Source organism: Paramormyrops kingsleyae, chromosome 13, assembly GCF_048594095.1.
Source record: "Paramormyrops kingsleyae isolate MSU_618 chromosome 13, PKINGS_0.4, whole genome shotgun sequence".
Lineage (NCBI taxonomy): Eukaryota > Metazoa > Chordata > Actinopteri > Osteoglossiformes > Mormyridae > Paramormyrops > Paramormyrops kingsleyae.
Genome location: NC_132809.1, coordinates 12,836,616 through 12,861,761, shown reverse-complemented (window position 1 = coordinate 12,861,761; position 25,146 = coordinate 12,836,616). Strand labels below are relative to the sequence as shown.

The 25,146-nt window shown below is 46.7% G+C and overlaps 1 protein-coding gene across 2 annotated transcripts; it reads right to left on the bottom strand.

The window, feature by feature from the left end:
* Positions 1 to 2,040: 2,040 nt before the first annotated feature.
* Positions 2,041 to 25,146, bottom strand: LOC111859444 (inactive serine protease PAMR1). Of its 2 annotated transcripts, XM_072698225.1 has the most exons (14): positions 24,831 to 25,144; positions 18,218 to 18,394; positions 17,105 to 17,230; positions 16,725 to 16,839; positions 13,515 to 13,732; positions 13,086 to 13,193; positions 7,976 to 8,146; positions 7,505 to 7,699; positions 6,166 to 6,348; positions 5,376 to 5,567; positions 5,115 to 5,181; positions 4,289 to 4,521; positions 3,423 to 3,817; positions 2,041 to 2,896 (listed from the first exon to the last, which is right to left on the bottom strand). In XM_072698225.1, the coding sequence occupies exons 1-14, from the start codon at positions 24,964 to 24,966 to the stop codon at positions 2,354 to 2,356; spliced, it is 2,859 nt and encodes a 952-aa protein (XP_072554326.1). In that variant the 5' UTR covers positions 24,967 to 25,144; the 3' UTR covers positions 2,041 to 2,353. The 2 variants fall into 2 exon arrangements, with proteins under 2 accessions (XP_072554326.1, XP_072554327.1); XM_072698226.1 differs by lacking the exon at positions 7,976 to 8,146 and having other exon boundaries at positions 24,831 to 25,146.

Here is a 25,146-nt window from a genome sequence, read left to right as displayed (position 1 = left end):
GCACCTGCAAAGTGAAGTGAAAATTAGAAAATGGCAGCTCTCCCATGGGGGTCTATTCCCATGGAAATTACATGAGGTTGTTCTCCGTTTCTCTCTGTCTAATCCAAGATGCACCAGTGCCTGTGGACTAGGCGTTGTCTTTAGAACAAGCATAACCTCAAGTGTATCTCTTCTTGTCAGTTGCAGGGTTCCACTCAATAATGTTAACATTAGTATTGCAGTAGTGTTTGATTGTGGGCCATGAATGGAACCTATTGGGGAAATCCTCCCTCTGTTTTGCACAATGTGAGGTATGGTGACCTTCTGCCGTTCCATAGCAGATGATGGGACCCTCCTGCAGCATTTCACAAGCTATCACGGGGCCTCGGCAGCTTGCTGCTCCATTGCCTGTCCTTAGTCCATTGGGTGTGTAGTAAGTGTTCACCATTATCCTATAGCTGATACGTCTATAGAGAACTGGTGCCTGAGAAACCTTACATTCCCACTGCAGTGGATGAAATCTGACAAGTGGTGGAGCTTGGCAAAGCGGGGTGGGTAGGGGGGGAGGTTGAGGGAACTGCAAGTTCTTTTGATATATTCTAGTACAGACGGGGCAGATGGAAGTAGTCTCCATGTGTTCCCACCACAGTTGTCCGAAGGGAATGTCAGTTACTGATCAATAGGAAACACAACCCATCAGATGAAGCATGTCAATGTGGAGTTTGCTTGCGGGGGGGGGGGGGGGGGGGGTTGGGGTGGGGGGTCAGCCACTTGATCCTTATTTTCTTGGTCATATACCCCCCTGTAAGCCTGGACTGGCACAAATGCTGACATTTCCAATCACATCACACACCTACTTCGTTCAGTTTCCTAGTCACTCCCAAAATTACATCTTTTGTTTGTCTTTGAAAATAGTTTTACTGTGTAATTATCCCCCTAAACCCCCATCAATAATAAAATCCAGGTCCCCTTTCCCCTGTGTGCTAAGCCAACTTACCGGTTCCAGAATTGTTGGTTTGTTTATTCTCAATGATTGGGGAAATCCTCCCTCTGTTTTGCAATGTCCACACCCCCCAAATAAACATACAAATCATCCTCCTCGTACTCAGTGTGCTCCAAGTACAGCTTCCCTTTGGTGATTCAGCTCAGGCTGGGGTGCTTAAATGCACAGTCACCTTCCTGAAGCGAGGTCTTTGTCGCCCAGATCCCAGTCTTCCCATAACAACAGAATAATCACAAGAGAAATTTGCCATTTTTCTCGTTATGCTTCTACAAAGCTGTGAGTTGCTGCTGTTTGATGTTTCCATCTAGTGGTCAAGAGGGTGCTTAGCAGATTATCTTTTTCAGCATGAAAGTGACACATTCTGGTCAAGGAACATTTAGTGTACAATGAGAAATTACTTATATAAGCAGCAAATATCAGGGATGTGATGCAATCCTGCCTAGATAAAAATGAAACATCCACTTAATGTAAAACTAGCCTGAATTACTAAAAAAGCTTAACAGCAACTATGGGCATTTACAAAATGCAGATCTGAAATTCACTGATATGCCCCAGTATTCATTTTTGGAGCAATTTGTGTTTACATTTTACATTTTATTTATTTGACGGAAACTACTGGCCAAAGTGAGCATGTATCATACTGAGCATGTATAAACCACTTTTACCAACATTTAAAGTACCCAGACTGCCATTATTGATCCGCTAAAAGAAAGTCACACAAAACACAGGAAATACATGCAGAAGGGAAGTTGGCATTTGAATCCCTGTGTAGGTGTGATACCACAGTGCTAATCACCTAGCCATCATACATAAATGACTCACTTCCAGCTCACCTCACACTACTGAATGTTCATCTTTGGACTTGGGCTCGAACAATATTCTATGCAAAACAAATAATTTTAATTCAATAGATTTCTTCCAGTTACTCAAAAATAAATTGTCAAATAAGATGCGTTGTGCTTGATGAGGCCTGTGGAGCTCTAGAGAGGTACATGGGGGGGCTCTGCCAGCAAACTAATTCTGTTTTCCGGACTAAATCAAAGTCTCACCCCTCCCACTGTATTAAACACAGATTTAATTCAGATCTCATAATTTTTCACACAGTTTCTTTTTACAATATTTACAAGCCCGTTGGTCTTCTTAGATATATCTGAATAATACAGTTCAGTATATGTACATTGTGGCGTATGCTAATGGGACAGAAGCTGGAGACCCGCCCCCCCGGTCAGTCACGAGTCACGAGCACCCAGTGAGAAGGCCGGTTATCTCCGCCGCTGCTTGTTAAACCAGGGCCCCAGGGTCCAGTGTTGCCGTTTAATTTAGCGAGGCCCCAGCTTGATCCGAGGACTGAGAAGGGACCCGTGAGGAGCCCTACTTCATGTTCCTCTGGATCCAGTCCTTGAAGCTGGAAACGCGCGTGTAGACGGTGTAGAGCTCCGGGCTGCAGGCGCGCCGATCGTAGCCGAAGCTCACCAGCCCTAGCAGGGTCCAAACGCGACGGGTCTCCTCAAGGCCCTCGGGGTGATCGGGGGCGGGCAGGATGACGATGCCCCCGGTGTCGGCGGGGCAGATGTCGGAGAGGGCGCGCGGGTGCTGCCGGCCGCACAGCATGTTGTCTGTGACGCCGATGGCGGCACCGTGCTGCGCGAACTGCCGCTCGCATGCCACCATGTCGGCAAGCTCCACCAGGCCCGCCCGCGCCGTGCCCTCGGCCTCCGTGCCGCCCGCGCCTGGCAGGATGGGCCAGCCGATTACGTAGGCCTGGTGCGCGGCCGCCTGGCCCTCCCACACGTCGGGCAGGCAGACGGGCAGCACGCGTTCGCCCACCCGTGCCTTATCCAGCAGCTTCAGCACCGCCAGGTCCGAGTCCAGCACCAGTGGGTCGTAGTTAGAGTGGACCAGGACAGCAGACACCTACACACACAGGGACCAACATGCACTATGGGTGGGGGGGGGCAGCTACGGACTTACAAATCAAGCTGCCCCTACCCCCCTAGAAAATCCCTGAATGGATACCATCTGCCTTTTGCAAACTCTTTCTTTCACAATCACTTTTGCATGTATCTCTTTTGTTTTACAGCTGAACACCAAGCTGGGGAGCAGGACGGGAGCACATTTCATCATAAAAAAAAGCCTCAGATGAAAAGGAATGTATAATTTATTAAACTTCTCTTTAAATGTAGGGTTTCATGTTATCAGGCCAAGCAGAGGCCTGCCAAATGTGGTCCTCTGGCCTACTCTAAGGCACATTTTGTACTATCTTGCCGTGCATTTAGGAACTCCTAGGTTATATTTTAAACCATAATGACACAAACTGTGCTATGCTGTTACACAGCAGCTTAGCCCTGGGTCATGGGCACTGACCTCGGTAGCATGCCAGCCAATCAGATCACGTGTACGGCAGCGTGACCCCGCCCCCACTCAGCAGAGCCCCTCCTACCCGCAGGTGCTGCAGGCTCTTGGTCTCCCTGAGCTCGCTCCTGTAGTGCTTCCCCATCACCACCTTGACGTCGGCGGGGATGATCGGGTGCGCCTTCCCCAGCTCTGTCACGCAGTGGGCAGCCACCACCACGCTGCGCTGGTTCACCAGGGCGCCACTGCACACCAGCTGCCAGCCGCCCATCCCGGTCTCCTCCTCCTCATCCGCCCCCGCCACGGCCGCCTCTAGAGACCCCTTCCCCCCAAGGGCCTCCTTCCCCAGGCCTGCCGCCAGGCTCTCCTTCTTGGCGATCCTGGAAGCGATGCCGGCGCTGGAGCGCCTATAGATGGCAGCGTGCCAGGGCCAGAGTGTGTCGGCCGGCCTCCGCGCGCTGAAGCTGCTCAGCTTCCCACACACTGTAGGCTCACAGAGAGCCACCATCAGCACCCCAGACGCCTCACTGAACCCATATTACAATCACATGTGACTCCAGGCTTCTCTCCCAGGGTATGCAGGGTGAGAGACTCCAGTCACTCATTCATTCAGATAAATATATAGGAAATACATTTACAATAAATTATTATTACACACTGATCTGACCAGCACAAACCTCTTCTCCAAATATAACTTCAAAATATAATCAATTTTATTTAACTTAATATGTTCCAATTGCATTTTCATTTGACCAACAGGGGGTGCAATTTCACCCCCGGTAAAATCACCTGAGATTATAATATTATTTTAATCTTTTTACTGAGTACACCTAAAGGCTTGATAATATTGTGTTTTCATCACTAGAGTCCCTGAGGCTGTATAAAGGGTACTGTACAGGAAATCCATGCCTTACTTCTGAATAGCTGTCAATTCATAGTTTCTGCTGCCCTCACCTGGTGAGCAGGAGACATGACGCCCACTCCACTTGCCCGTCTTGAGACACGTGCGGTGAGAGCTGCCAGAGTGGTGGTAGAAGGGGGAGGCACACTCGTACTCTATGTGGGTGTACAGGTGGTGATAGCCCTGGGGGAGCTCGGCCAGCACCGGGGGACCCTTTGTTGGGACGACTGGGTCATACACCTTCCTGACGGTGGAGGACGAGTAGAACTTTTGCACCGGGCTTAACCTGTGGTGCCAGCAGGGGGAGGAGGGACATGTCAGAGTGGGACATCAATGAATCTGGGTGTGGGCATCTGCAAATTCTGTAACGGCCCCCAAGCCTGACTGTGCATGCGGAGGCTGTGGTGTTTACAGAGGCCCGACATGAGTCATCGGCTGTGCCCCCACCCCGAAATGAAAAGAAGTCCTTCTGGGAGAGAAGTTTACAGACCCTGTCCAAGCCTTTCTGTGCTCCATGTTTTAAAGACAGTCGCTTCTTAGGCAAATAGCATGTGTCGTGTTTGACGTGTTTGTGTCTGACGGCCATATCCTGAGAGGCACGGGGGTGGGGGGACTCCAGCAGAGTAGTTCTGCTTTCTGGACTAAATCAAAGACTCACCCCTCCCACTGTTTAAAACCCTTATTTAATTCAAATCTCGTGATTTTTCATGAAGTCCCTTTTTACAATATTTACAAGCCCGTTGGTCACTTTAAGAAATACCTGAATAATATGGTTTGTTAATGGAACAGAAGCTGGGGACCCAGCTCGGAAATCAGTCACGAGTCACAAGCACCTGGGGGGGGATGGGGGGTAGGAAAAGGTAGGAAAAGGAGTCACACCTGGATGGGGCCTGGGGTGGCAACACTTTCTGTCTCACCAGGTCTGACACTTTGGGCTCCCGGCAGGCTGGAGGAACATGGGGCATGTAGCTGGTTACTGGATGATGGGTATTCAGAGGGTATGGCATGTTTTTATTATATATTATTATTATTATTATTATTATTATTATTATTATTATACCACTGATAATATCTGGTAGTGTGTGATTAAGTTTGGGTATATAATATGAGGTGCCAGCCATGCGGGGACACAGGGCCTACCGCGGATACACAGGGGCTGCTTGCCACTCCAGGACCCGTCTGCTTGGCATGTCCTCTGTGCCGAGCCGCTCAGGGCATACGAGTTGTTACAGAAGTACTCCATGGTGTCGGGAGCCCCATCTAAACCCAGCACCAGCTGATGGTACCCATTTAGCAGCCGGGAGGGGAGGGGGCAGCGGTGCCGCTCAGATTCTGTGCAGTGAGACGACAGTCGACCAATGGGGGGGACAAACAGAGAAACAAGCAGGCAGTCAGAAATACAGACAGACAGACAAGCAGGCAGTCAGATAGACAGACAGACAGACAAGCAGGCAGTCAGATAGACAAGCAGGCAGTCAGATAGACAGACAGACAGACAGACAAGCAGGCAGATAGACAAGCAGAATGACAAACAAGCATGCAGTGAGATGGACAGACAGAACGACAGACCGGGAATGCTATAAAAAAAATGTGTCTCATGAAATTTGTCTCTAGCCCTATGGTTTCTGGTTTTCATTCCAGTATATTTCCCAGACTCGATTACCAATAGTTGGCTTAACAAGTAATTAGCAATAGCCACTATTCCTGCTAATGAATTGCCCTCTAAATTGCAGCTCTGAATCACATTTTCCAAAATCTACAGAAAAGTTGCCATCATCCAGAGCACTGTATCGTTACACTATGTAAATCACACGCTAATTAAGGCGCTAATAGATGGCGTGCAGGGCTTTGCAGACTACAACGCTCCTGTCAAACGGCCCCTTGCACTGCTGCTTATCATCTGGGCAAAGCAAGGAGGCTTTAAACTTACCGTGGACGCTCAGGTTGTCAGTTACTGACTCCTTCCCCAGGTCTTTCTCGCTGGTTGTATTTTTACTGATGCTGCCCTTGGTTCCGTCTTTATCTTTATGGCCGGTGCTGCTTGGGATTTTATCTTTGCCTAAACCTTTCTCTTTGTCATGCTCCTTGTCTTGTTCTTTATCTACCTCTTTCACTGGAAAAAAATTAAGTACAAAAGCCTGTGATGTACTGATTGCAAAAAGGTTATTAAAGAGCACATTCTGTGCATCAGTTAATATCTATCAGAACTTATATTGAAATACATACATATTATATATCTGATTCTTCTGATTTTCTACAAAACCTTATAACCATGCAATTTAACACAAAATGAGGCCAAAGCCTCTGTCGCCCTCTAGTGGTGGCGCCAGACGCATATGCTAATTGGTGTCAGGTGCTCACACTTGTGAAACTAATTATCATTACCGGTAGCTGGTAAGTTGTGATTTCCCAGCAGTAAATCTTTAAATAAGCAAGTTGTTGTATTTAAGACGTGCTGGGCCAGTGTTTGTGAGTTGCTCCTGTTCACACACTGCCCTGATAGTGCAGAGTTGGTTGCAATGGAATATTTTTGATGTCTGAAAATGCATTTTATCATTATCAGTGAGCAGGAAGCTTAGATAGACTAGCTCCCCCTCCCTAGAGTGTTAGAGTGCTCCCAGACCTTTGTCCATGTCTGCCCCCCCCCCCCCTCCACTGTTCAGGGTTTCCACCCCATTTACGGCACTCCATGTACGCAGAACCTCGATGTCCCCATCACTGTCATTCGCCCCCCCCCCCCCCGCTGTTTTCCTCCCAGACTCACCCAGAGAGTGATAAAACAGAAATGGAACGGCAGATTGCGCTGACACAGCAGCTAATGTGAGTATACTGACAGCTTGTTAATTTCCAGACGTCTCTCCAGTCCCCAGCCCCAAGGTTAATACCTTTAACAACTCAACATAGTCGGTGGAAAAAACATGAAAACCTACAACAAATGGTAAAGTACAACTGAAATATTTTAAGCCCTAAACGAATATTATTGAAACTGATGCAAAATCGTCTTCCATAAAGAGACAAATACATAGAAAAAACTGAACGAAATCCAATAGTCACCATAAAAATAATCAGACCAGGTAAAAAAGTGAACTGAAAGTTTGATAAAAAAAAATTTCAATCAGGGCAGAGATAAAAAAAGGCAACTACAAATGGAGAATGTCTTGTGCTGACTCAGCCTGTTACAGGTCCTCATGGTACAGAGTGGGGGCGGGGTTTCGACAGGAAGTGGCAGACGATGGACAAGCGGCATGTCTGTGTATGCATGGACTCACCTTTGACACAAAGCGGTGCCGGTCCACTCCAGGTGCTGTTAGGGAGGCAGGAGCTCTGCGACTGTCCCTTTAGCATGTAGGGTGAGTGGCATAGGTACTGCACGGCGATGAGCACGTCTTCCGGGCCGTACACTAGGAAGTAGTCCCCACTGGCAGGCTTCTCGGGGATAGGGCAGCTCTTTTTCTCCACGAGCACTGACAAAGCAAGGGGGGGGGGACGTTCAGTACGATGTCAGACAACACTCCCATGACTCTCCTTTGCTGACTCCCCATTGGACATTTCGCAGTACCGGAATGTCATTGTGCCCATTTGCACCACCTGACCACCTCACATCGCAGACACTGCAGGTTCTGTTCGTCCAATCGAGGGCCGTTGCTGTTTATGAGGGTCCTATCCACTCCAGGATGTGAAGCCCAGCAAGTAACAGCAGGTGGACATAAGGTCTTCACACTGCCTCGCCGGCCTCTTACCGCATTCGGGAGCAGGGCTGCTCCAGGTGCCGTCCAGGCGGCAGGTGGCGGTGTAGGCGCCCTGCAGCACGAACCCGGGGTTGCAGCGAAAGGTGACACGTGCCCCGAAGTATAGGCGAAGACCCTCCATTGTTCCATGGGCTGGTGTGGGGGGCTTGCTGCACAGCACAACTGCACAGTTACACAAACCCAGACAGGCTCAGTATACCATAGGTGGGCTACGCTATGGTCACACAAACCCAGACTAGCTGACTATATATGGGGGGCTACGTTACAGTTACACAAATCCAGACAGGTTCATTACACAGGGACATGTCCAGCACACAGGGGCAGAGTGCCATGAAACATCACACAAAACCCAGCAGGTTTCTTATACTACAAATGGACAGAGTGCACTGAAACATCACACAGACGCTGTCAGGTTCATTACACCACAGAGGGGCAGGGTGCAATGAAACATCACGCAAACACCGACAGGTTCATTACACTACAGAGGGGCAGGGTGCACTGAAACATCACACAGACACCGACAGGTTCACCACAGAGGGGCAGGGTGCAATGAAACATCACGCAAACACCGACAGGTTCATTACACTACAGAGGGGCAGGGTGCACTGAAACATCACACAAACACCGACAGGTTCACCACAGAGGGGCAGGGTGCAGTGAAACATCACGCAAACACCGACAGGTACACCACAGAGGGGCAGGGTGCAGTGAAACATCACGCAAACACCAACAGGTTCACCACAGAGGGGTAGTGGGCTATAAAACATCACACAAACACCCACAGGTTCATTACACTACAGAGGGGCAGGGTGCAGTGAAACATCACGCAAACACCGACAGGTTCATTACATTACAGAGGGGCAGGGTGCAGTGAAACATCACGCAAACACCGACAGGTTCATTACACTACAGAGGGGCAGGGTGCAATGAAACATCACACAAACACCCACAGGTTCATTACACTACAGAGGGGCAGGGTGCAATGAAACATCACACAAACACCCACAGGTTCATTACACTACAGAGGGGCAGGGTGCAGTGAAACATCACACAAACACCGACAGGTTCACCACAGAGGGGCAGGGTGCAGTGAAACATCACGCAAACACCGACAGGTTCACCACAGAGGGGCAGGGTGCAATGAAACATCACACAAACACCCACAGGTTCATTACACTACAGAGGGGCAGGGTGCAATGAAACATCACGCAAACACCGACAGGTTCATTACACTACAGAGGGGCAGGGTGCAGTGAAACATCACACAAACACCGACAGGTTCACCACAGAGGGGTAGTGGGCTATAAAACATCACACAAACACCCACAGGTTCATTACACTACAGAGGGGCAGGGTGCAGTGAAACATCACGCAAACACCGACAGGTTCATTACACTACAGAGGGGCAGGGTGCAGTGAAACATCACGCAAACACCGACAGGTTCACCACAGAGGGGCAGGGTGCAATGAAACATCACACAAACCCAGCAGGTTCATTACACCACAGAGGGGCAGGGTGCAGTGAAACATCACGCAAACACCGACAGGTTCATTACACTACAGAGGGGCAGGGTGCAATGAAACATCACACAAACACCAACAGGTTCATTACACTACAGAGGGGCAGGGTGCAATGACACACCACACAAAAACAGACAGCTTCACCACAGATGGGCAGGGTGCAATGAAACCTCACAGAAACACCAAGAGAGGAGCAGTATGCACTGAAACATCACACCAATACTAACATGCACCATGCCGGGGGGCTTCTTTGTCTACAGATCCCCAAATATACATAAATCATCATTTCACCTCTACCTCACCTTCAGGTCCTGAACCTGCTGTATCTTCTAATAGTTAACTGTAAAGTTGAGCTAGTATGACTTCTGCCGTCTCCTCAGCACAGACAGTTCAAATACAGCTCACATATCTTCTCGCCAGTTAACTCCCAGAATCACCAGATCCCATATATGAGCCACTGAACCTGGCAGCTTCAGTCAGAACCAAGAGCCCGGTTTGCAAAAAAAAAACATGTCAAATGGGGCATTTTACATTTTAAAAAATCCTAGGAGAGTTGGAACTGGAGAGGAAAAGCTGTGTTAGTCTGTTGGGCTCATTAGGAAGCATCTCATCCACTGGGGGAAATTGGACACAGCACTGTTTTAACACTTCGCTGGGGCAGAGGAATAGTCAGTCTGCATTATAAATCCTATTTAACATTTACATTTTCCACTTTAATGAATATTTTTTATGATGTGTCTGCCTTGAGTCTGGAGTCAGTGAATGGAAGACGAGTTAAGGTTGTCATAGTTAGCATTAGCATTTTTCCATAGGAATGAATGAGCGGTCCCCATACAGATATGTTTACCCGACGTGTGTGTGTGTGTGTGTGTTTGGACCAAATGTCCCTTTGATGTGCTAAAAATCTGTTATTTTGACGTTGTGGGGACCATAGTTTCTGTCCCTACAAGGGGAAATTAAATTTCATAAAAATCTGCAACTACAATAAAAAAACTAAAAATGTCAAAAGACGTGTCCATTGTTTGGTTACTTATGGTTAAAGTTACAGCTGGGTAGGGGTTATGGTTGTCATAGTTGGAATTAGGGTTTTGTCCATAGAAATGAATGGATGGTCCCCACAGAGATACGAGTACAGGTCTCTGTGTGTCTGTGTGTCTGCATTTACCGTATCATGGAGACCAAATGTCTCCACAATGTGGTAAAACCTGTTATTTTTTTAGTTTGTGGGGACATTTTTCAGGTCCCCAGAGAATAAACCTGAATATTAAAAAACAATCTGCCAATGCCATCAGAAAACTAAAAACGTTAAAAGCATTTTGTTTGGTTACTTATGGTTAAGGTTAGGTCTGTGTGTACAGACACTAAAGTGTGTTTACAGACATTTTGAAGCTATATTTTAATATGTATGTGACTTATTATCACTGCACTGGAAAAAAAAATATACACATACATCTGGAACAGAACTACCCATCATACCAACAAAGTTATATTTAAAATATGCTATGCGTTAATAGGTTCCAGATGTTGACACAGTCTATTGGATTACATAAGATTCTCTGGGGTATGAGTATAAAATTCTAGAAAAACAAATAATCAAGCAAAGTCAAATTTAACAACATTTCGAATTGAGGCAAAATGTGTTATTTAAATCCAAAATATTTACAGGGGCTTGCATTTGACTAGCAAAGTGATGAATATTAAACTGATATTTCCTTATGAATAAGTTTTAAATTAATTTGTATTATTTTTTGAAGCATGGGATTAATTCTATTGAATTCATTTCAAAGAGAGTTTCCTGAAAGGCCGGAAAATCAGTCAGGCCCTAATAAAGCCCAGAATTTAGCACCACGCTTTACTTGCAGAATTCCTGTCATTAACATCCAAATACGTAAACGGTCAGCTCTGTTTCCTTTTAACTGTAGGGTTACTCATTTGTCCTAAGCAGGCATATTAGAACACGCATGCCAAACAGCGGGAGCATCATGCCAAATCAGAGGTTCAGGCAGCTCTAGGTCCCAGAATAGCACTGGAAAAGGCTTCCACTATGGAGTTCCTACTGGTGTCTAAGCTGTGTGTTAGTGCTGGAATGTTAATTAAGGAAAAATAATCATCGGACTGATTCTCTGCAGTAATAGGAAATTTTAAAGGACTCTCGTTAGCTTTTAACAGTGCACTGGAAATAGCATTTTAAGAGATTTCAGACTCTGCAGAACATTAAATAATCTTTCAAATGCTGCTTTCAAGGAAAATATCTTGCCTGAAAAGAGGCCATTAAAGACCCAAAACAAAGTAGCCAACTAGTCTATAGGAAACACCCCCTGGCTTTTCCGAGTCCCCCCTGGCGCCCCACCCTGGGGTCTTCCCTGCCTTGTCCCCATAACCCCCGGGATTGGCTCAGATCTGGACCCCCCATGACCCTGAATAGGACAAGCAGTTTCAGGAAATGCATGAATGAATGGATGGATGGATGTGACATTACAGTTTAGATGATTTTAAGTAGATGTTCTAACTTTTTTTAAACCAGACCTCACAAAGATGTAGATATGACAAATGCAGAGTAAAAATTCCACTGTGAGACTCCATTATGAGCTACAAGTTTGTATTAGGAAGGTCGTTGTGGTACGTTCTCCTTGGAAAAAAAAAGATCAGCAAACCAGGGTCTTACTGAGCTACTATTTCACGGGAGCAAAGGGCATGTGTTTGGAATCAAATTTAAAAGAGAGAAAAAGTGTGTCTGAAAGGTATAGGCTGTGCAAAAATGACAATACACCGGTATTCAGGACTTCATCTGGAAAAGCTTAGCTGTGGCTTTTATACAGCCACTTCCTGGGACTTGACCTAGCGACCTTCTGTTGAGTGCCCCATGTGGTCACCCGCAGGCCTGTCAGCTGCCAGTGGGCACGATCCCGGGCCTTCGGCTGGCTATTTATGTCAGGTCACATGACTTTCCCTAAACAGAAATGCTTCACTGCTGGATAAGAGCAGAAGCAGAGTGCTGCAGTCCAGCATCCTTTCACCCTTATAAACTTACCAACTAGTGTTATAGCGTCCTTTCGGAATAGATACATTAGGTTAAGTGTGCTTTCCAAATGAGACTTTTAAGAATCCAAGTTGAGCCTATCTGTAAAAGCGCAGATGAACAGAATAAGCACGCCCTCTAATTAGATTCACTAAGCTTAACTACTTAGAGCAACTAAACTCACCTGAATTGTGTTGAGATTTAGATGATGTATAGTAGCATGCATGACACCGTCTGGCCACAAAAAGTGAGCTAATCTCATAATCCAACTGACTTTCATTAAGACATTAAGATAAATCTATTTTTAAATGAGGGGAAAAAAGAGACTCCTGGCTTCCATTGACATGGTTTCTGGAGATGGGAGTGGGGTGTAATTAAGTACAGTTGAAGAGGGTCCAAGCCTTTCATTTCAGGCACATGCAGGCCAGCCCAGAACAGCTGACGAGGCAGGACCCAGACAGAGCACGCCAAGGGCACGGCGTCACACGCAGCTGCTGTGGAAACTATTCGCACTCAGATCGGCCGCGACGTCCCGGCACAGACGTGGCAGGTGCGGCTTACCATTCTCGCAATGCCGGCCCGTGTAGCCGGCCAGGCACGCACACCGGTACGAGCCCAACGAGTCCAGCACGCAGGTCCCGTCGTGGCGGCAGGGGGAGGAGCTGCACGCTGCGGATGACAGAACGGCAAAAGGAGAGAGAAAGCGGCCGTTAAGAAAAGGAAAGGTGGAGCAAGACGAAAAGTGTGACCCGAACGGACGTGCCTCGGGAGTAGGGAGCTGGTCCATGGGGCCCTGGGGATGGAGTCTTGGGGCTTAACAGCTCAAAGTTATTTAAAGGGCTTTGTTCTTAGACTGCACGGTCAAGGGCCCAAGCAGATGTCTGGCAAGTGCCCGGGATGGCGGAAAAGGTAATCCGATGATTCCCGGGAGCTCGCCACTTGGTCATAATAAGCTTGCCAGGAAAATGCCCCCTCACCCCCACCGCTTACCCGAGCTCTCCTGGAATGTGGCGAAGAAGCCGTCGAAGTTCTTGTAGCCGTCCGAGACGAAGAGGATGTGCAACGAGTTTCCGGAGCTGAGGATGGGCGGCGGGCGCTCGTTCCCGCAGAACCGGCCGATGACGCGGGAGCTCAGGCCGTCGCCGTCTCGCACCTCGATGTAGTCGTAGCGGCAGCTGTAGTCGAATTCCAGACTGATCATCCGGAAGCTACAGAAAAGCAGCCGTGATTGGACACTGAAGCAATCATGACGTTATCTCTGCAGAAGCTAGAATGCTCCAAAACCAGTAGCCCCAGGACACTAATTTTCCAGCTGGGAAGTTTTCTGGGGTCGGGGGGTTGGGGCACGCTCCCTAAGGCTCTGCCACCTGGCTGTTGTTTGATGCCTCTAGACGACTGATAAATCCCCAAATCAGGATTACGCATTACCCCGACGTCATTCTTCACACAAGTCCCTTTGTTCCACGGAGGTGTGAATAGTGCAAGTAATTTCCTCCTGTTGGTGAAACTATGAAAATGAAAGTCATGATATATTAAATAAGCCACGTTTATTCTCCGCAAACCGACCTTTATATTATTTTTTAGCCTGTTAAAAGGATCAGTGCGAGAAGAGAGTTATTAAAACTGGCAAAAGCTCTCCGTTGACATCATACTGGTTTCCACTGCAGGCAATTAGAAGTAACAAGTCTGGGAGTCTTACAGTCCCAAGCTATTAGGATGACCGAATATTAAATATTTTCTGCAGTCGTAAGTGACACTTAAAAATAAGCAGATGTTGCTTTTTGAATTTAATAAGGAAACACCCTACATGCTTACAATAAAAACATTATCATCTATAGTGCTAGCTATAAAAAAAATGAACGCCTATATTTTGTTGCTTAAAATAGCTCCCTTTAGAATATGCATTACATCCAGATGGCAGTCATTAGACAGTTAATGCTGGTGTGGTGAGTTTGTTCACTTATTACTCTTTATCCATGCAATTTTCCAGAATAACTGCCTTTGCTACATATTCAGCATCTGAATTTGTGGATACCTTTTCCAACATAAATTGACTATTGACTTAAAACATTTGTCATTTTGCAAAGTTTCCAAAATGCAATCTACACGGTCAGATAATATTACTCTTAGATGATATTTACTGATCCAGTTATTTAACCAGTTTTCTTCCTATGATGGAGTATAGACTCCAATTTCATTAGTTCATTACTTAGGAATAAATAAAAGCTGTTGTTTTCTTCTAAAAACACAATATTTTCACTTGAGGTTACAGTCGGACATGTGAAAAATGAACAATGCACCTGTTTTGAAATTTCTACTTGCACTAATGTAACAAATGTTTACTATTTTCTATTTTAAAACCATGTGTTGTGTGCAAGTTTTAGTAAATTTCCCATTCTAACAACTATTATTACTATATTATACACATATTAGATTACACTCCACAAAATGATATTTTAAACAATGCCTGAGTTTAATATATTTTAAGACAGAATAATCCAATTTTCTCATTAAATATATAAACATTCAAATAGTGCAAACTTTCGCTAACAGGACAGAATTATAAGTGTTCTCAGCTGTTGTGCGTCACTGAGAAACGGGTCCAAACACAAGCAAACACTTAAATAAAAATCGGAAGCTTTTAGCCAGCTTAATCTGAGACCGATAACTTTGGTTCAGCATGCAGTAACAAATGCAGCAGATCCCAGAAGAATTTCAGTAGCAATAACAGTAAATATTTCTCTGAAATAAAACTGTCTTCCAGCCCCAAAGAGAACTTGCATGGAAGGTGGAGTTTTCCATATAGGTACAAAAAAGTTTCAGAAATAATGCACATCTCTATACCTAAGTCATGCCTTGTGGTATTTACTACTTTGGGTTCACTCTACATCCCCCCGCGACCCTAACTATAATAAATGACTGGAATATGGATGGATAGATGGATTCGTACAACATGCTGCCAAAACCCTTGATTTGAAAAGAAAGTCCAAAATATCTAGTCAAAACAGCGAACCGTGTCCCACCTAAGCGCTTAATTTTACTTACTCAAGCACTCAAATATTTTCATATAATAAAGGATATGTCTATTGCGTCAAGCACACGAAAGCGCGTTCGGAGCCAAACAGGAAATGCACGCGTACCTACCCGCGGACCGGACGGCACGCGAACGCGCTTACGACGCCGAACAGCAGAGGCGCGTGGACTCAACAGCTGGACGGAGGACACCTGAACGCGCATAAGCGGCCGAATAGCAGAGTCGCGAGAATATAAATATGACAGGGCGCACGGCATCACTTCGGGCTGCGGGGGCTACGTACGCCGGAAATTCAAGCCGACAGAAGAATCCTTAATAAGCGATGAAGTTATTCATAAATCATTCTAAATCTGGAAAAAAATCTGTTAGCCCCAATTTTTACTTAAAGATATAACATACACATAGACATTTAAGAAAAACCAGAGATTAGATGCTGGCTATCTTTCGGTACGTAGCTGGTAGACATTTTCCAACCTCCACGACGGTGGAAAAGCAGCCGGCGTTGTCGGTAAATGTCGGTGTAAAACTTTGTGGAGCTTCAGTCACGGTGGCTGAGAGCTAAGAGGAACGGCGCGCGGGAGCAGATTACCGGGTGGGCTTCCGCCTGCACGTGCCAGGAGCTATAAATAAGCGACGGCAGTCCATTATTCAGGAGTGCTGACATAAGTCAAAAACGGAGAGTAATTTCATTTATGACCTTCATGCGCGTTGTAAAATCTCCACAAAAGAGTCATTTTTTAGAAGACAGGTGTCTAAAGGGAAAACGCTGATTAGCTATGTTAGTGCTAAGCTAACGCCCAACTCCGCTGGCTGACATGGTTTGTGTAAAAGTTAAGTTCTAAAAGCCCGGTGGCAGCTGGTGACCTGACATCACATTTGGATGGTATCAGGGGGCCAAGTTTTACTTTCAAAGCAGACCGCTTCAGCGGGAGCAAATGACTGTGATACCTAAAGCAAGGAATGTTTTGTGCTGGACGGTAATGTTAACAGCAGATATAAGGCCTTTCCGATCTGTTTTAGTTGCAATAGCAATGATATGTTTTAAAAAATATTTTAATATAATGATAAACTATGTATTCCTGTGTATATATGTTTTGCCTGATGGTGAGGGGTTTTGTTAGTGTGTCACTGAGGAGCAGTGGAGGAGGGTGTCTGTTAGTGGCTACCTGAGCTCGATGGTGAAGTCCTTTTCCACCTGCAGCGTCCACTCGCAGCGTGCGTTTGTCGGGTAGCTCTCCAAAACCACATGACCCTGGGCCTTCCTGATCACTCCTCCGCATCCTAAAGCAGGGAGAGATGAAGTTGGAAAAAGGGACACATTCAAACACACACGGGTTCAGCTGTTCTCTGTCAGGAGAGAAATTTAAACAGGAAGGGCTGCACTGATGTGAAGTAAAGGGCTTTCCAGCACTGAGCTAACTGATCATATCACCCAGATGTACCCGAGGTCTTCTGGAAGCTGTTCTTCCTGAGCTCCATAGTGACTTCCGTGTTCATTTTTAATATCTGAAACACACGAAAGGAAAGGAGGACACGAGATGCTCACTCATGCAGTCGCCTCCGGACCAGCCGGGCCGACACTCAGCACAGTACTTCCCCCTGACAAAGAAGTCGTCCTTGGCCACCCATGTGCCATTGTTACAGCGTTTACAGTTCTCGAAGATGCTGCAACCTGCAGGGGGCGGTAGAGAGGATGAGAGGAGTGGGGAGGAGTCCACAGATGGCAAATGAAAAGCAAGAGAGAGATGAGGGTGAGAGTCAGAGATGGTGATACAGAGGGTGAGAGGATGAAGAAAGGAGGTTATCGCAGAGATGAAATTCTTTCCTGCAACCTGAACGAAATGTTTGATTTATTACGTCCACTTTTTGCCTTCTCCTTTATTTGAAAGGTTTTTAGCCGTCCTCTCTTCCCCCTCCCCAATATGCACACGCAAACGCAGACTGTGTCTGCACCCATAAGCTCTGTCATCTGACCTGGGAATGTCATCAGTTTTACTTTCGAGAAAGGATGGGGAGGAATTCACACTGATTCCAACCTGAAATGGAAATTCTCCCGAAACCCAGAGGGCCCGATGCTAAAGGGAGCCTGGATTGTCACTCAGACTCACGGGACTGAGGCTGCCGGCCCAAGGTCTCGCGTCCTCCACGTGTCGGCATGAGTACCACGACCGTTGGGGGCAGGTCTCCATGGAGACAGCAAGTCACTGATTTACGACTGAACCTATCAGGTTTATAAAACAAATTCACAACTTCACACTTGGTTGTGAACATGTGCTGCTTCCCGAAATGCGGAATCACATGTTTATTATTATGACTTTTTCATGTAGGTTGTAAAACCAAGTGAAACCAGGAGGTAGAACATGATATACATCACCTGTTATGTCATATATATGTAACATACTCCTCACTTCAAATTGGTCTGTGTGGAGTTTGCATGTTCTCCCTGTGTCTTCTCAGGTTCCCTACTAAAATCTTGTGGTTAGGTGATAATCTTTAAATTGCTCATAGTGTGTAAGTGTGTGCCCTGTAAAGGACTGACGTCCAAAGTGTCCCCTGCCCTGTTCCTTATGTAACCATCTTGTACTGCATAAGCAGTCATTGAACATGGACGGATGCATCTACTCTTACAAGGCAGGATGACAGGAGAGGGCACCCTTACCTGGATGGATGATGCAGGGGTCGCACTCATTGACAGCATTCCGGCAGCAGGGCACTGCATAGCCCACCGGCGACCCCTGAGTGGGGCACTTGCAGCGGATGAGGTCGTACTCGCAGCAGCCTTGGCACATGATGCTCCATTCAGAGCCGGGGCAGGAATCGTACCAAAATCTGTAGTCTGACAGACAGAGGTGCCATTCAGCAGAAGTAGGCTCCCCGACACAGCGACTGACAGCGTTGCCCGTTAGAAGGCTCCAGCCTGCAGGTGTTAACTGCAAAATATCTCAGGGTCTGGAGAACGTGGAGGAGGAAAGCCAGCAGGGTTGGTGTAACCTTGGGATCCCCAGTATTTGTCCTTGTGGATTTCAGCTGAACTCCCTCTTAATCACTGTGTTTGTTTCTTTGCAGTAATTTATCTGCAAGTCAGGCCACCCATTTCCAAGAAATTCAGCTTTAATTGTTGTTTTCCTATTGAGTAATGTTTGCAAGCTGATGGCACACATCACATCAAGCTCTGGAAGGTCGTTGACCTGTTCCTGTTCCTGCCGCTGAGCAGTGTGGGGGGGGGGGGGGTTGACCCCCGCTTAACGTCTGTGTTTATCCCAGCCTCCTCATGTCTGAGGAACTCACTGGAAAAACAGCCAGAGGGTGGGGGTAGGCGAGGTGGTCAGCGAGTTCTAGGAGAGAGTCTTTGTCTCAGTGCCGGCGATTATGTAACTCAGAAGACGAAGACAGGACTACAGCGTAGAAATGGAAAAAAAGCAAAACAAAAGCAGTTTCAATCCACTCTGGGTGCCTCCTCTGCTTGGAGAGTTCTGAACATTCCTGTCCACCACAGGCTTGGTCAGAACTCTGTAGGCTTGGGTCAGTCTCTCCAGCAAAAGTCTCTGGGAACCACTGATTTCTCTTCAACGCATGGCTTTAGGGGTGAGAGGAGGTCAGCCACTTCCGTCTTCTGCCAAAGGCCTGCACAGTTTGTGGGCCAAATACTTCTTCATTCTTGAGGTTGTTGGTATTTTTCCTTGGTAATCCCATCAGCTGAGTGTTGTGCCTGATGGTAACCCCCCACCCCGTCTGCTCGCACGCCAGCTTCCATGGTGAATCACAGCGGTTGACGTGATTAATAGATGTGTTTCTCTGTGTGGACAACCAGCTGGAGAATGTCATGACATATGTGCAGCGAGTATCTGTGATTTTCAGGCCATTTTAAGCACTAACAATGCAATAAAATACACTCTTCTCCTTCATCCAGATATTTGCGATTCCCTCAAGAATTTTTTTTTTTTCAAAAAGGAAAATAATATTTGTTTACTGTGAGGAAAATGCTCCTGATTTAATTGTTAAAGGGCAACAAAAATACATCTTTTTCACATTTTCTTATTGTGAAACATAAAGTTAACAAAAACAGCTATGGCAAGCTGTGAATTATATCATCAGTTCTGTTTCTTCTGAGATGAGAGTATAAGTAACTGTATTGCAAATATGTGTGTTTTTTGTCCTGATGATACTTGTACAAACGCCAGATAAAAGTATCTCAGAATTCCCTGTTTTTTGAGTTATGGTTTTCCTTTGAGACACACTATAGGTGGGGACAGTTTGAGGTCGGCTCACACTATCAGCCATTTTATCCTAGCCCCCTGGAGTGATTAGTCTACTGAGATTCAAACTTACAACCTTCCAAACCCAGACACAGGCACCTAACCTGCAGCCCCCTGCAATTCCTTCATGCTCCACTAGGTGGACGCCCCCCCGCCCACACAGGTTGAATACCTCTCTCCCAGAGCCATGCACCTCCCCACTGAAGGGCAGAAAAAGCGGCACTGCTCCTCACATATAATGACCATTTTCTCTATGCGGCAATTTATTTGCGTGGAACTTTGTAACACCTCTGCCAAGTATTCAGAAGTTTAGCTGTCGCCATGGTGGGTTAATGGGCTGCAGTCTCTTTGCTGCCGATAAAAAACGTTTGGGTCTTGTTCTGGATTTTCTGACAGACACTCCTTAAAATCATTTCATGGGGTTCTCTTCCAGACAGACATCAGGAGCCACAAACCTCTCCAGTGCAAATTAAGTGACAATAAAGTATTGTTTGCTTATTTGGGGTAAAAAAACACATTTTCTATCCTATAGGCACTATGCAAGAACTGGAGTCAATTATATTCATTTACTCGGGGTAAATTGCCAGTGTTTACAATTTCCATAATGGTTTTCTGTGGAAATGAATGCAACAAGCTTCTTTGCAGTTTTGCAATCTACCCCCAAGGCCTGCGTGAATCTAATATGTAAAGTATGGTTGGAAGGACAGCTTCAATCCCCAGTGCAGTTTGCTTGCTGCCACACTGGGCATTAAAGGTATTCACCGGATGATGCATGTGGCAGCTCCAGCTATCCGAGAATCAGCCAGATTCTAAAGGAAAGATTACAGTGTATACCCTTCCCAGCTGATGTAATGGTGCTCTTTCGTTGCTGTGTTTATCGTCCCCGATAATCCACTTAAACTGTCCAGCGCTTTTAAGCTCATTCCCAGGATTTGATGCCGTTAATGCGCTGACTGTGATGTAACATGGCAGGCAGACTAGCGACTTACACAATGGATAATGTGGCCAAACGCTCGCTGGCTCAGCCGTCTCGATGGAGGATATTCTGTCACACCACTGAGCATCAGAATTGCTTCATTATAGATATGGGGCCAAATATGAATACATTCGTTTGCTTTCATTGGGGAGGTGGGAAGAGAGGAATTTGGACTCATTCTGGCTGTGTGATAATCTGCGACAGGTTCTTGCCCACGGCCCTGATGCATGCAAAAGCAGTGTGAAAGGTTAACCGGGGACTAGGGGTGTTTTAATGGATAGTTTTACCTGGACTGAAAATTTTAAACCCCTCGCTCCACACCCTTCCAACCCGCCCAATCGATAGCTTGTACCATCACCACTGGCCACGTCCGCAGGCAACAATTAGGCTAATATACAAAAAGGTGTCGGGGGGGAGATGCCCTGATGTTACTAACACCCCCCCCCCCCCCGACGTCCTTTGATTTTCAGGTCTCCTGATTCTCCCGTTCCAAGTCCCTGTAGCAGAAGCAGTTACAACGTGAAGCTGGAATCCAGGCAAGTTGCTTCAGATCAAGAGATGAGCTTGTGTTGTGTTTTACTTAAAGGCCTCCAAGGGCTATGTGGCACATGACATTGTTTTGGGATTAAGAGGGGGGGTGTTTTTTTTTTTTAAGAAACGGCCTGATGTGTGTGGGTCCAAGTTTCTTCTTTCTCATTATAACTTGTAAATCAAAGACTCGGAGCCACATTATTGCTCCCTGAGTATGACTGGATGCCTCTCTGGAAGTTTCCCCCACCCCTCCCAGTTTGGACCCTTTGTATTTACACCGTGCGTAAATAGGGAGTCGGCAGACCCACGTAGAATAAAAGCAGGCATCGTTGGCACATGTGTGCCTGTAATTTGAAGGCGCAGAGCCCAAAAAATGGTCTGGACTTTGTTTACTCCTCCTGAGGTAGCAGCTCAGCAAGCGTTTAGTCCTCTGATGTTATGCAGTCATTATAGCTCTTATCTCTTTGGTTTATCATTAGCCCAAATAAAAAAAAAATAAAACACACACAGTGGAACAGCACTTAAAGGTCAATTTTCTCTGGAATAGGTTTTACCGTGCTCATCTGGGCTCCTTTTACCAGTAAGAACTGCAAACCTGCACACCGACATTCCTGGCACGCGACGTGCATATACCAAGGTAACTGTGAGAGCAGTAGTAACAAACATAGTTCTCTTCCAGCCCATGCACTTCTCCCAACACGGGTCTTCTGTAGGTTTTGGGGCTTGCCGGCCTTATGTAATTAGTATCTGTTTTTTCCATTCCAGATGTTGAATTTTTGATGGAGGTAACGGAACAGAAAGCGCAACAGTCCATGATGGAAACAGTCCAGTCACAGGGTGGAAACTGATGCCCCCTGGCAGAACGAACCAGCGAATTCTGTCCAGCATACAGAGAGTGTTACCAGGACCGTTCCCCCATAGAAGTACATCTCTCTCTGGGACACCCTGCAGAGATCTCAGTCCTCTCCAGCCATCTGACTATCCATACACGTACATTCAGGCTGCCATGCTACAGATTTAGCGCTTATTTTCCTTGGTCATTTTTGCAGCAACCCCCTCATTCTGCCAAAATAAAGCAAAGAGCCACAATCAGATTAGTCACACCTTCTCGCCAGATATCCAAACCCAGATTCAGAGCATCTGCGCTTGTACCCTGAGGCTTGGTGCGGGCAGCTTGTTCTCCCTGCTCCTGCAGGGTTTGTTCAGGGCTCTGCATTGAGGCTTCCATACAGCTGCACTCCACATCATTTTCCTGGTCTGATTTAGGAGCCGGCACATCTGATTCAGATCACGTTACATGACATGACTTTGTATCATTTACATGCCGGGCAGCTAATTTTTTTTTTCACAAAGCGATTCATGTGCCTTTTACAGTTTGTACCGCTAGATAGCTCTCAAAAGTAACAATAGTGGTTTTCATACTGGCAACCTTCTGGCCGCCAAGTTTAGGACCCCTCCTAATCACCACACTATAGATATGTACCATTTCAAGCTGCATTTGAAGACCAAATGCATCACAGCAGCACCACAAGTCTGTCCCATTTCGAAGTCTCCTTCAGATGCGACCTTGAAACGAGTCCTTCTATTCGTGAACGCGAAGGATCCACCCAATGGATCCTTTTGTGGTCCAACTTATCCCAAGATTCATTGCAAAATTTTTTAGAAGAACGCAACTGACAAAGGCTACGCCCACCGCGTCCTTTGAAAGATGCAGCCCCTGAATTGGAACACAGCTAACCTCTTACTTGTAATAACTATTAGTGACTGACTCTGTTCAAGTTGCCCAAGACAAGTGACAGCCTCAAGTCAACGCTGTGTTTTCATACTACTTTCTGGCCTCTTTACGCCTGACGGTCTTATCAGCGGTGGAAAGGACAGCTCCCGCAGGCATCCTGTAAATCCTGTGAGGATGTACATCCAAAAAAAGGGGGCTCACCCCTAAATAACTCCCAAAAAAAACTAACACTGAAGCAGCTGCCAAGCACCATATGCTCGCAATAAAAAAAAAATCCATGTAGCCTGTAGTTCTGTCATCAGCTCAATTCCTTTGTGCATCTATACCTTCTAAAAACAAAAACTACGTCAAACAGCAGCGTGAAATATGTTATAGAGCTAAATCCCAACCTGAACTTGTATGCAAACGCAATAACTGCACAGCAGTTTTCTGAGTGCTGATTGCGTTGTCTCCTTTGTATGTGGCCTCTGTTTTTCTCACTTCCAAAGACTTACCGCAGGTAAGGGTGTGGGGGGGGGGGGGGGGGGTTGGGGTATGAGGGCTGTAATCCAAACACACTAAGAACAGTTAACCTCTTCTCTGGCAAAAACGGAAGATGTGCGGACAGCTTGTGTGATGGGAAAACCAAGAGTTTGGGGGGGGGGGGGGTTGGGCATGAGACAGTTAGAGATGTGGGGAGGATTTTTTTGATGTGGCAGGAGGTATTAGGGAAAATGCTGATTAATCATTTTTGCACGCCCTGCTTTCAGATCTCCAGAGGCAAGCTTTCCGTTAGATGTATTGTTGACACCTCTTTGCCTGGAAACAGCCAGATTACATCATCTCTGTGCTGTTGCCCAACTGACTTCATTATGACCTGTTGTGGAAGAAAGCAACGTTTTTCAAAAACGGGAAAGTCTTAGTCATGCCAACCTCTTGCCTCCTAGGTTTCTTCTTGGTGACGGTGATCCTACCATACAGCAAACCCTGCAGACCTTTTGGGAGATGTATTACAACCATCACGGAGAACATGTGCTTCAGGAGAATCCATCACTGTCTACAAGTACTTCCCTGATCTTCTCAACCATTCACGTTTGGGTCGATTTCCTTGGTTGCAACACCTGCGTTGGTCAAATGAAATCTAATCTCCTAACAAAAGACGGCCGATCTCTGTCAGTACGAACACCATATAGAAAGCCTTGCAGTCGGATATGTCGGTACATGATGCGGGCTGTAGCCGGCCATTTCATTTCTTATGTTATGTTATGCTGAGAAATGTCTGACCAGATAGTGGTCCTTTAAATCTGTCACGAGGAAAGCATATTGTTACAGCAGCGCAGTTGTTGAATGAACGCAGTGCGTAAATGGCAAAGCTATTGAGTGCATGTCAAGGACCCTCGGGATTAAATATACAGCATATATTGTATCCTGGCCTTGAAAAGAATTAAGTGGTTACCTTTTGACTCGGCAGGTTTCAGAGAAAGCCTCTAGGGCAGATTATAGCTAAAAAAGTAGACTGAAACACTTCAGACTTCCCAAACTTTCCAGACAGGAGACACCTTGATGTTTCATCTTTCAAAGACAGCAGCACCTAAGGAGCTCTGATGGAGCTTCCTTTCCATCAGTGGAGCAGGAAACTAAGCGGCACAGTGAAGAGGGGAGACACGCCAGGGGGAATCTTTCCCTGCTCTTTAAGGGCAGAGGAATGCTGATGCTGCCCTTCTCAAACAAAGAGCTGGGAGAGACCCACGGAGAAGGAGAGACGGAAAGCCGAGGCGGCTGCTTGGGCTCTTACCGCGCGGCCACGCTGCTCCCCGGGCGACGAAGACCAGGAGGAGGAGGAGGAGATGCCAGAGGGCGCCGCTGCCGGCGCAAGGGGACGCACGTGTCCCCCTGCGGAGAGCGACCAGCTGGCGTCCCGCGGAAAGCATGCTTCAGTCTCGAGCTCTGTTTACTTTCTGAGCTCAGCTGGTTTGACATAACTCTCTCAGCCTCTCCCTCCCTCTCTCTCTCTCCCTCCCTCCCTCTCTCTCTCTTTCTCGTTCTCTCTCTCTATCGCTTTCCTGGCCTCAAGTTACAGCCCAGCCTCGCCGGGTGATCTGCACAGGACG

Coding starts and splice junctions, on each gene's coding strand:
- LOC111859444 (XM_072698225.1), bottom strand. CDS start 24,966: ATGCTTTCCGCGGGACGCCAGCTGGTCGCTCTCCGCAGGGGGACACGT. Junction 16,840..17,104: donor GTCCGGAGGCGACTGCATGA/GTGAGCATCTCG, acceptor TCCCTGCTTTAG/GATGCGGAGGAGTGATCAGG. Junction 8,147..13,085: donor GGGCCGGCATTGCGAGAATG/GTAAGCCGCACC, acceptor GTAACTGTGCAG/TTGTGCTGTGCAGCAAGCCC.